The sequence below is a fragment of the Syngnathus scovelli genome, chromosome 12, assembly GCF_024217435.2.
Source record: "Syngnathus scovelli strain Florida chromosome 12, RoL_Ssco_1.2, whole genome shotgun sequence".
NCBI lineage: Eukaryota > Metazoa > Chordata > Actinopteri > Syngnathiformes > Syngnathidae > Syngnathus > Syngnathus scovelli.
In genome coordinates, this window is record NC_090858.1 from 7,108,107 (window position 1) to 7,120,494 (window position 12,388).

General features: G+C 42.2%; 1 protein-coding gene across 1 annotated transcript; it reads right to left on the bottom strand.

Annotated features, from left to right (window-relative positions):
• Positions 1 to 250: 250 nt before the first annotated feature.
• phf3 (PHD finger protein 3) lies at positions 251 to 12,378 on the bottom strand. The gene is made up of 16 exons (XM_049736157.1): positions 12,221 to 12,378; positions 11,031 to 11,281; positions 10,666 to 10,782; positions 9,283 to 10,591; positions 8,681 to 8,936; positions 7,849 to 7,900; positions 7,535 to 7,649; positions 7,277 to 7,433; positions 7,054 to 7,170; positions 6,806 to 6,934; positions 6,577 to 6,721; positions 6,317 to 6,503; positions 4,184 to 4,331; positions 3,531 to 3,620; positions 3,206 to 3,401; positions 251 to 3,127 (listed from the first exon to the last, which is right to left on the bottom strand). The coding sequence occupies exons 2-16, from the start codon at positions 11,263 to 11,265 to the stop codon at positions 1,458 to 1,460; spliced, it is 4,923 nt and encodes a 1,640-aa protein (XP_049592114.1). The 5' UTR covers positions 11,266 to 11,281; positions 12,221 to 12,378; the 3' UTR covers positions 251 to 1,457.
• Between the last annotated feature and the right edge of the window lie 10 nt (positions 12,379 to 12,388).

The window sequence follows — 12,388 nt, forward strand, 5'->3', positions numbered from 1 at the left end:
CTGAGATGTATAACTTTTCTTTATATTTGTCTAACACTGCAAAATGCTCCTATTTTTTCTACTTAATGAATAACGTGTGATGGTGAGAGTTTCATTTTGGATTAAAATTACATGATTTCATATAGTGCAAGTGGTGTTGATTTTTAGATAGGAAGGCAATCAACATGACAGAAGAGATGGTGTTGGACTTTGGATGTTCCATTGCACTTCTATCCCCCCAAAAAAAAAAAAAACAACAACCAGCCATTAATTGTTTCTTTTCACACAAGGATCTTTGTTAAGATAAATCATACTGGTAAAACTGTATTTGTAGTCACTTTCATGTACATTTAAATAGAGTATAGCAGTGATGTTTCAGTGACTGTATCTTTAATATACTGTATTTACTGTACACTGAAATTTGTTTTTATAACAATAAAAAAATGAATTAGCTTTATTACCAACTGTACATACACACGTGCAAAGGCACACTTCATTTCTATGGTATATTACAAGCCACAAATGTACAATGCTTTTCCAGTAGAAAGTAAGACTATAAAATATTTAAAGCAATTAAAATGGGACGAGATGTTGCTCAATAGGTGCCTCCAAAAAGTTTTTGTAGCAAATTAGTTTTTAGCTTAAAAAAAAAAAAAAAAAAACATTTCAGCCCTAATGTCCTTCAGCTTAGTATCAGGAAGTTAGAAAAAGAGATGCAACGGGTCGGTGGAAACAATATATCCAATTATAAAAAAGTAATCATCTAAAAAATTTAAATTGAAAATGGCCCTTTTTATGAATTGCGGGTAAAATGTATCTACACCCACAAGTCTTTCTTAGTCACACCTCGATAGGAAGGCTTACTCTGAAACGCAAATGGATTTAATTTGTTTTGCCATTGTAAAAAAAGAATTACTGTGTGCAGCAAAACCTTCTATAATAACAATTTAAAAAAAAAAAAAAAAAAAAAAAAAAACATGTTGAGAGGAGCCAGATTAGATGGCTCGGGCATCCTTGGGATCCCATGGGATGGGCTGGTTGAAGTGGCTGGGGAGAGGGAAGTCTGGGAGTCCCTCCTAAAGCTGTGCCCCCAGCGACCCGACCCCAGATAAGCAGAAGATGGATGGATAGATGGATGGATGCATGGATGGATAGATGGACAAATTTAAAAAAAAAAAATGTTTTGATGGTGTTGTCGTGGGCTTTACAGGGTGTAGCAAATTGAAAAAAGCAAGTTCAAGTTCATAACTCTACTAAAACAACAGAAAAACTCATAACTCCACTAAAAAACAGCTTAGCTGGTCATAACAGAAGTCTTGGTTGGGGGGGCTGCGCATGAATGACAGAGGAAACAATCGAAACAGCCCCAACAATCTGATGTGGTTTGAATCGGAGAACGAGTTTCATACAGCACCAAACACATACTACTAGGACTTGTTTTCTTTAAAAAAAAAAAAAAGAATTAAAAAAACATAAAATTACATGTAACTGTCCTTTGAGCTCCTGTGGCCATTGTCATAATCATAGTCATAGTCCGAGTCCCGCCGGTGTCGATGGCGTTCTTTGTGGCGGCTGCTGTAGTCGTCGCTGTAGTATCGCTCTTTCCGCCTCTCGCCGTAGCGGTCCTCAGAGTGTCTGTGGTGCCTAATCCTGTCTCTGTGTTTGTCGTCGTATTCGTGCTCGTGCTTCCTGCTCCGCCCCCTGTCATGGTGCCTGCTCTTCTTCCCGTGGTCTCTTCGGTGACCGTGCTTCTTGTGATGTTCCCTCTCCTCACTGTGTCGCTGCTTCTCCTCCCATGGGTGACAGTAAGTGTAGATTTCCTCCTGGGCTTCTCCTTCCTCTTTGGCCTGCGATGGAAGTTGATCAGCTGGTTGAGGGAGACTCTCGGGGTGGTTCGAGGGTGAGGCGCTCTCCTGGGCCAGGGGTGTGGCATGGTTCTGATCCTGAACATGTGGGTTTTGGAAAGTGTTTGTAACCGATGGATCGTGGTTGCTGCCAGGTACCTGAGGTTGCTGCTCCTCCTGGTGGACAAGAGCAACACTGTCGCATGCTGGGAGGGCTGGTGCCGCCATTTTGTCTTGAGTTACTGTGCCGCTCAGCTGGACTTCAGCAGGATCTTCGCGGTCATCTGGGACCGACTGACTGCCGGATTGGTTTTGGTCTTTCAGTTTGTGTTTGGCCTGAGAGATCTGTAAAAAGCCTTGATGAAATGTTGTCACTGGGCTGGTTTTACTGATGCTCAACATGGGAGCTTGCTTGGCATCAACGGGTGCAATGGGGCTTGTTTCACTGGCTTTGTTTTCTGTCACGCTTGAATAGGTGGAAATCTTTTTCAATATCCCACTTAAAGGTTTGGAGGTATTTATGTGCTCTGGCACTGGCTGCGATCCCAACTTTGCTTTGTCTGAAGTGAGAAGAGAGATGTCATCCTTGGGGGTATCACCGCTGCCCACTTCATGCTCTTTTTGAAGCGTCGACAAGCTTTCCAAGAAAACTTCCGTGGAAACATCTGGAGGCTTATCTCTCAGGGAGACGGGAGCACCTCCCGGTGCAGCCTCAGCATCTTTTCCCAGTGGCGTTTTCGCAGCCTTCGTCTGGCTGGTTGACTGAGATTCAGCTTGGACAGCTTTCACTTCTTTTTTCTTGATAACAAAGCGCTCTCGAGACGCGGCGGCAACGCCAGCAGCAGCTGGACCCTTGGAGTCCCCGCTGGAGGGCACCCTTGGTTTTTGGGAGGGCTGGACCTTGTGAATGTCACCCAGAGGCTTTTCTCCAAAATCTGGCAGCGGCGGGAGTATTCCACCCCAGCCGAGTAACACACCTGGAAGAAAACGCAAAGGCTTAAGGGATTCCTGGCTGCTGTTGCCTGCCGCAGATGGTTCTTCAAAAGACTCTGCGATGGGCTCCTCTGCATCCTCTGTAGTCTCAAGTATTTTATCCTTCTCGCTTTTATTGGGAGTGGTCAAGGAGGCCAGGAAGAGCTTCTCATCTTCTTCTTCTGCAGGAGTTTCTTTGACAGATAATGGGACGGGCTTGACTTCAGGCGGTATCCTTGTTGCTTCGTTCATGTCAACAGGAATATAATCTCTCTTCGGCCTCTGACGAATTATCAATCCCAAGAGAAGATTTGCTCTGTTGTTTTCCAGACCTGCCAAATCACATGATAATTACATTTGTGTTATGGGACTTTGTTATTCACAGAGAGAAATCTGCTTGTCCTAATCACCTGGTCCATCAAAAGGCACAAGCTGATGTGGCACTTTTTCAGAAGCACCCAAAGGAATAAGATACATGTCCTTCACTTGTTTGCGGTTGTTTGACACCACGCCAAAGCGCTTTCTGCTGCTGAAGTAAGCATACAGGAGAGTGTAGGAGATTTCATCTTCTTCGGTTACAGGGGAGAAGCGAATCAGGCACACTTCCTTCAAGTGTAAAAGAAAAACAAACAGCGTGTGTCAGTAAAGTAAAGAAAAACAAACAGCGTGTGTCAGTAAAGAAACAATCGATAGAGGAAAAATTTGAACGTAACAAGATGTCAAAATACGACTTACTTTAGTTCCTGTAGCACGTATCTTCTCCAAGTAGTCCCACACGGTCTGCGGACTTATCCTTCCACCAACCTGAATACTGTCAGGAAGATCCTATTGGGGGCGGTGGGGGGGTAGTGTTAACTAATCATAGGTTACATATGTAATTTTTTTTTTACTTGGAACACCCAGTCTTTAGGGGTAAACATTTGCTGCCATCATACTAAACGTGCCTACTTTTTTTGACAAACGTGACCCAAACCAAACTGACCCTTTATATTTTCAACTTGATTTAGATCTGGCCTCTGTTGGTGCAATTACAAAAGTTGAACTTTCTTTGCTGATTTGGTTATGTGATTAATAAGATTACACTGTAGTATAGAATGCATAACTGTGCATAAATGCATAACTGTTAGAATGTTCTTAAAAAAAAGTTCTTAAGAAAAAAAATCACACGTCATCATATTCTGTTGACCTAACTTGTGAACAGTAGGGTGCTGACAAAAAACTTCTACAGGCGATGTGGACCGAAGCCTAATCTTATGAAAATTTGAGTTATCTCAATGGCAGCAAAGAGGTCAAATCTTTATAGCAATGTTAATGAAGTAGATTTAAGTTTTTAAGTGGAATTCAAACACAAGTGTGTCCGTAGGGGGGTTGTTAAAAGTGTGGCGTACCTGAGTTAAGCTGTCCAGAATGCCTGACACAGGGAAAGCTTTAGTGACAAGTTTAGCCACAGAGTGCATCGTAAGGAAACCTCGCCACAAGGACTTCAGGCTGGAGAGGAACGATGAGTCATCATCTCGGACGGATGGAGGATCAGACCTGACGAGGAAAGAGGAGCACTTCAGGCGCTATTTCCGACACTAAGCTGCATAAAACTGGCATCGGAAATGACTACCGTAATTTCCGGACTATAAGTCGCGGTTTTTTTCATAGTTTGGGTGGGGGGGCGACTTATACTCAGGAGCGACTTATATATGTTTTTTTTTCACAAATTTTTACTTGATCATTAAGACATCACTTACAAGTATAGTTGACCACTTCCCATGTTATTTTTAGTATAGTTGATCACTTCACATGCTTTTATTTCTTTATCTTGAACATATTCAAAACATAAAAAATAGAGAAAACATCAAATAAAGCAATTAACACTTTAAAGCACCATATCCAAGTCCACTGTCTGCTGTATGTACACTTGCTCCATTTTTGCTCCTCTTATATTTATTATTATTATTTATTATTATTTGTTTATTTATCATTTATTCAATACTCTTATTTATTCATTGTTAGTGCCTTCTTGGGGTTTTTTTGTGTTGCTTGTATGCATATGTGTACTATCTCACCGAGGGATAGTGGAAATGTAATTTCAATCTCTTTGTGTGTCTTAGTATATAAAAAAATATATCGACGATAAAGCAGACTTTGACTTTGATAAAACAACCAAAAAAAATTATATTTTCAGACGAAACTGGATGAGGGCGCTCTAAATTTTACCGTTGGCCGTGACTCATCAACTGGGTGGGCTTAAGAAAAATGGCACCAAAAAGAAACTCATATTTTGCAGGTTACAAACTTCAAGTTGTAAAATATGCAGCTGAAAACAGTAATCGAGCAGCAGAAAGAAAGTTTGGAGAACCATGATGTACCAATGGATTACTATTTCAAGTGACGTCAGTAGCGCGGCGCGCCGGTTGTTTACATACAAACGTGCCCACACAAGGACTACCATCATTAGCGGTGATCATTTCTAAGTGACACGGAGGACAAAGAGTTTGAAGGAATTAAGGATTTGGAGTGACATAGAAGGTTTGAAAAACTATTATGGCTTTTACGCACGCCCGGTCTCTACTGAGTCGGGGGCCGACGCTCGGCCGAGTGGCTGTCCGCTGAACGGTGCGCGGGGCTCGGACATGGCCATTACGCACGCCCGGTCCTATGCCATGGAGCTCTCGTGTCTGGAAGTCCACGCCGCCACACGCTTGGAAGTTTGTTTTGTTTAATAAAGAGCCGTATACCAAACCCACGTCTATCCTTGTACTTTGTTAACGCTACAATATAGTTATATACTAGATCTGTGGAATAAAGACGAGGCTGACGTCAGGGCGCACGCGCGGCGATGTTGACAAAGGACGAGGAATTTGACCGATGGATTTAATGGATTTAAAGTGCACGGATGGTTTGATAATATTATTGGCTTATATTATAGTTATTTGAAATATAGTTTATCTATCGTTATATGAGCCTGTGGAATATTTTGAAGTGCAAGCGCCCTCAGTCGCGCGCACCCATTGTTGACAAAGAACGATCGATGGATTTAATGAATTGGAGTGACACCGATGGTTTTATAAACATGTTATTCATGTAATAGTTGTCCTTAATCACTCTATATGTTACGTCAGGCCCGTTCTCAGCTCTTTGTTTGAGTTTGTCACGTTAGCATACCTATCGTTTAGCCTGTTGTTGCTATTTAATGAATTGGAGTGACACTGATGGTTTTATAAACATGTTATTCATGTAATAGTTGTCCTTAATCACTCTATATGTTACGTCAGGCCCGTTCTCAGCTCTTTGTTTGTGTTTGTCACGTTAGCATACCTATCGTTTAGCCTGTTGTTGCTATCGTTTAGCCTGTTGTTGCTCGTTCATGACTGTTTTTGGTGTGGGATTTTGTCGAATAAATTGCCCCCAAAATGCGACTTATACTCCGGAGCGACTTATATATGTTTTTTTTCACTTTTTGGGGCATTTTATGGCTGGTGCGACTTATACTCCGGAGCGACTTATAGTCCGGAAAATACGGTACTCGCCTTCGCTCAAAGCTGGTGTGAGCCTTCTGGAAGCTCTCCTCTAAGACTGTGAGATGCAAGTCGTCTTCAACAGCAGATGGTGCCGGCACGCTACCCTCATCGCTCTTAGCAGACGGTCGCTTTGCCACTGATGTAGCAACTTTGACCACTTTGGTGGGCGCCTCTTTGACTGGGGGTGCCATACGACCTTAATTGGTGGGACAAAAATTCAGTCACTGCTGCCCTTGAGAGTCACAGCTTGGGTTTGCGTTGACAGTCACCTGTACAGATTTTGCAGTTGAGGTCAAACAAGTGAGACTTGTGCTTGCTGGTGGTGTCTCTCTCGGTCTCGGTGCTCTCTGTCGGTTTCTCCGGAACAATGGCAGCCTCTACTGGCACTTCTGCAACTTTGACTGGCGATTCAACCTGGGCAGAAATGCGAGGGAGTCAACAACTGAGTGGCACATTTACTTGGGAATGTCACAAATCAAGCTATGCCCCCTTTCTTACCTCTATCTCCACAGGTTCAGGTACTTTTCCTGGTTCTTCACTCTCGATCTCAATCTCCCCTTTGTGTGTAATCTTGGTGATGGGGCGCCGCTCAACCTCTCTTTGCTCTCTTTCAATCATTTCAATTGTCTGTGGAGAAATAACCAGTTATCATTATGAACTGTGGATTTATCAACGAGTGTCAAACAGCTTTACTGAGCGCCTCAATGGTCGTGAAATTTAGTTGAGGATGCGTGAATATTACTCACATGCCGGTTCTCTCTTTGCCGCCAAGCAGCCAGTTCCTTGGAAGCCAGCTCCTCTGGACTCATTCGGATCAGATTAGCAGGAGATATTTCTCCCTTCAGAACCTTCCTAAAGAGAACCTGAGTAGTAGGATAAAAGGAAATCACTTTTAAATTCTATTCAAACTGTCCTAATTTTGCATGCCGTGTTTGGTCTTATTTTGGAGACATTTCCAACTACACTTACATTATTTTTAGTATCTTTGAGGTTAAACATCAAGCTTCGATACTTGCTCTTGTATTTGTTTTCTGTATCTTTATACATATGGAAGATTTCCCTTTCAATCTTCTTGGCAACTTCAGACGCTTTCTCCACTGGGACATTCAAATCAGACTCCTTCAACCTAAAATGCAGAGTGTCACAAATTCAGCACCTTTACAGAAATGCTTTTCAAAGCCATTCATTGAGCAGGCTGTGCATTATAAATGTACAAAACTTTCCTACCTCTGCATAAGAATGTCTTTCAGAGAATCACGCACACTGCGCCTGATCTCCTCAATAGATGCAGGCTTTTTTGAAGATGCACTTTTACTTTTTGCCTCAAGTTTGAGCTGAATGCCTGTGAGGACAAACAAGCACCAAGGACATTTGCATGAAAAACAAAAATGGAACTGCAACTCAAAGCTTCCCCCCCTTCCTTGTTGAATTCAAAAACAATGAAAGTTCAAACACTGCCTAATATATTTTCTGTTGATGCACAATTTGGAAATTCAACTGCATGTAAAAGAATTCACATATGAAAGCACTGTCTCAAATACCTGTTTTATGATGACTTTCTTTAACATGTGCAGATGATCTTCTAGCTTGTTCCTAGTTAAAAAGAGAGCAACCACAAATTACCTAAGGAGCATTTCAACATTCATAGTACAGAAAAAAAAACTTGTAAACAAACCAACAGGAAAGATATAAAAATTAAATATGAATGCTCGCCTTTAGAATGACAAGAAAATTGAAGTATTTGCCCTTGGCCAAATGTTGGGCTCCTAAATTAATGCTAGTTTATCAACAATTGTTTTTGCACTTCGCAGAGGTGTTGAATGGGAAGCCAGGCAAGGCACTGAATCAATCACAACTGGATTGTACCAGTTGCTATCGATTTAACACCCCGAGAATTAAATGAGATCAATGAATGACAATATTCACCCTAGGTTTAAAAATATATTTCAACTATGTGTAGCTTATATTTACAAATAAGTAAGAAGGATCAAAACATCTCTTAAGGGGTCTGCACAGTTTTACACCACTTGAAATTACAATATTTAAACACAGTGCACCAGACGGTGTATTTTTATGTTTCATGTCATTATTTTTGTGCAATGCAATGGGTGAGTGTATGTCTCAGTTTTAAGAGTAGCTACAGATGTTGCCCAGTCCAGCGACCTATAGTAAGCATACACCCGTGTGCAAGCCATTAGTGTTCAAGGAAAGTAAAAGCAAACAAAAAAAAAAAGACAAACCCTTGTGCAGTGGAAACACTGGCTATGATTAATATCAGACATCACTTAGCTGGAGAAAACACAGCGGAACATCTTTTGTAATTTAAGACATTTGTTAAACAACTACGGTAAGAAAAACCCCAAGACGACTAACCTTCTTTAAAGATCGGACCCCTCCTGCTGTGGGTTCCTCCGAGGCTCCGGGCTTGGGTTTGGGAGCCTGCTTTAAAGCTGCGGCTTCAGTCTTTATTTCAGGCGCGGGTGTAGATGACTTTTTGCTCTCCTCCTCGCAGCACTTTAAGCACACGTACATCTGGTCCTCTTCCTCCATCTCGCGTACTTTGAGCAGGTCAAGACCAACGCAGTCACCATGGAACCAGTCATCACAGCGGCCACAACCTACCATGAACCTGGAAGGGGGGAAAAAAACAATTTGCAGTTCATTTTCCTGTGCAGCCCAGTGTAGATAAGCCAGAATTAACTACACTCTTTTGTGACTGCTGATTAAAAGTAAAATCACAAAGACATACATCTTTTTAATAACCTCATGAATGTGAAAATACAACCCTTTTCGCACTGCGCTTGGTTTCTAGGCCATTCACCTCTAGTACGCCAGCATATGCAATTGTGTCCATATTTCGCACTGGTTGCTCAGCGACTACAAGAAGTAGCCCGGTGCCTTTTTGACATTGTAATTCTTGTTCTAACTTGTGTTAGGTCAAATTTTGAGAAACGTTTTTCGGAGACAAGACTTACATGTTGTTGTGGTGTTTCTTGCACTGACCACAGCAGTTGTTTCCATCCCACACAGACTCATTGTTGGCAGGTTGATCCTGCTCCTGCTGTGGCACCTGTTGCTCAACAGTTTCTTTCTTGACAACCGGAGCGTTGTCGGGGATGAACAGCTGTGGCTCATCCACAGAGATGCTTCTAGCAGTTTTACTTTTTTGCTTTTGTAGAATCTTTTCAGGCTTCTTCATTTTAGGCTTCTCCTGCCCTGCTTCTTCTGGTGTTTTGGAGGAATGACCCGGACGAGCGACATGGGAGGAGTTCGAAGCGTCTGCTTTCAAGGTGTTGAGAGTATGAGATGGTTTGGTTGGACTGTGTTGTTCAACCACACGAATGCCACTAGATGGCGTCTTCTTTACTGGAGAACTGGGCTTCACTTTGGAATCTCCTGTTTGCATCTTTGGATGTTTAGGGATATGCTCAATTGGAATGCTTCCAGCACGCCTTTTTAAATGTTGACCGCCTCTTATCTCTTTGAGAGACTTTAATTTGTGAAGTACATCTCTTTGGACAACTTTGGATGGTACTTTTTGGGAAACCGTAGCTCCTTTAGTCATGTTGCTTTGTCCACCTGTAATCAAACCTTTCTTATTGGAAATGAGATGTTGCTTGGATTGGAGCAGGTTTTGGGCTAAAATTGGCTTCTTTTCTTTATTGTCCACTTTGTCACTTGAAGAGGTCCCGTTGCTTGGTGGCAATTTAACACCACATTTTCTGTCATCGACAGGCTTCTGCTTTTTAGCAATAGTCTGATTGTCATCTTTAGTTTCTTGAGTGCACCTTTTTGTTTCTGTCCCGTTAGCCGCTTGGACGTCATTAGGGTTCACATACGGCCCCAAACCAAGTGGTGTATCATCAACACACATATTCTCAGTGACATCCCGGTCTGCGACTTTCTCAGGAACGGGATTCTGTGCCGAGACGCCATCTTCTGACATCATGGCAAAACCATCATTCGCACCGTAAGAAAAACTACTGTCAAAGTTGGCTTCTGTGTCTTGGAGATAGGATGGTCCAGGAAGTAGTTCAATCTTGAATCCTCCAATGGTGACAGTCAGCCGTTTCAACACAACAGAAGGTTTTAACCATAATCCACCTTCAATATCATTGATATTGATGCGTCCACCCAGAGTTAGTTCTTCCTTCAGCTGTACGCCTTTTATTCCTTTTTTGATCAGAAATGACTTCTGTAGCCTGTTGGAAGGTTTCCTTCTCAGTTGTCCTCTGGGTACGGTGGCATTGGTAATATCAGGAGGCTCTGAACCATCCTTTGATTCTGTATAAAGAAGCCAAATGCATGACGTCACCATCTCTCTCACTGTCACTCACAAAATTAAGATTGGGGCTTACCTAATTGTACATTACATGGACGTTTCCTGGGTCGGCCAACAGGTCTCTTGACCGAATTAGTTTCTGTTACCGCCAGGTCACCGCTGAGGCCTGTGGCTGTTGAACCACCACTGAGCTCTGCAATGGAAGAAAGAGGTTTGAGTAAATGGGTGGATAGCAGTAAAAACAAGTACAAGCAGATGCCTTCATCCTTCAGCAGAATCACACGTGGTCTTAGAATAACAATAGTGCACAAGTACTTAAAATGTGTGATATTAAATGTTGTGTTGCAAAAAGAAGGAAAATCATGTAATGGAATTAAATCATTTAAAAAAAATTATGACTTCATTTGAACACTGTACACCATGTATTGATCATAAGCGTACCTGCTGAGCCTGAAATTTGGAAAGTTGGGTCCTCAGTATCCAGCAGGTTGAACTGAGAAGTTGCACATCCAAACATTGGATCTGTATCACTCAGCATGTTCTTAAGAGAATCTTCAAGGCAGAGTCCTGACCCAAACTCATTACTGGCTTCACATTCCAGATTTTGACCTATGGCAAGAGTGTCGTCCAACTGGTCACTGGGTATTAAAACGTTAAAAGTGTCCACAATATCCATGAATGCTGCTACCTTCCTGCATGGAAACAACACAACATTTAGATAACTGTCACATGGATATTCCAGCTTTACATGCACATCATCAAAACATCATAGATGTAATTAAACATGACCAAATTAGCAACTGAACATAAATGCGAATGAAACAAGTGAGGGGTTAAGTGTGTTGCAATAATACTTTTAAACGTTGTCCCCCCCCCCCCCCCCGTGATGCACGTCAAATGTCTTAAGTTAACAGTGCTGATTAACTTGCCCAACGAGGTTTTCGCTTCAAATGTCTGACGCCTACTCACAAGGTGGAACGATTAATAAGTATCAGTGGGAAATTAGATTCTAATTAATTTCTCATTTAGAAATTCCGATCAGTAACAAATGCAAATCACCATTTCAAGTTTAAGCAAGCGTGTATACAAGTAGCAGCAGATCAAATCGAATGCATTGAGCGGGTAAATACGAACAGGATGCATTTATTAGACACGATTTAAGATTGAGTGCTATCATTATTTGGAAACGAATGCAAAATGTTACTTATCTTGACTAGTTTTCCAAACAGACTAGACATAAGTTGCATGCTACTTAGCACGCGTTGCTAAAGCCGATCTGCAGCTAAGGATCATATCCATTAGCAAGCTAACGATGACCTGTGGAGGAAGTTTGGTAATTCCTCAAATCTCTAGCTTTGTAGACATATGTATATCCCCAAGATTGTACCCTAGCTGCGTGAATAATCGGCCTGATCGTTCTAGAGAACAAATTGTAGCATGTACAGTTGCGAAAACATCAAGAGCGAGGTACGATATGTCAGATATGCTAACTAGGTCGTGCTAGCAAAGGCCTAGGATTGTTTGTAGCCTGACCACAGCTAACAGGCGTTGCAAGAACACGCCCACGAACATCAAGTTCAGCTTTGTATCACTACATTTGAACATATGAGCGTTTATAAAGGGGGGCTTACCTCTGTCTGAGTGCAATGATGTGTCCAATTAGTGCAGGTTACATAGTAACGCGGATGCCCGCTTGCCTGCCTGGCTGCCTCCACTAACTTCCTCTACAGCTAAGCCGTCATTCGTCCCGCTGCCGAAAAGCTCCTGACGATCGCAAGAGCTGTCAGTCACGTGGTTTG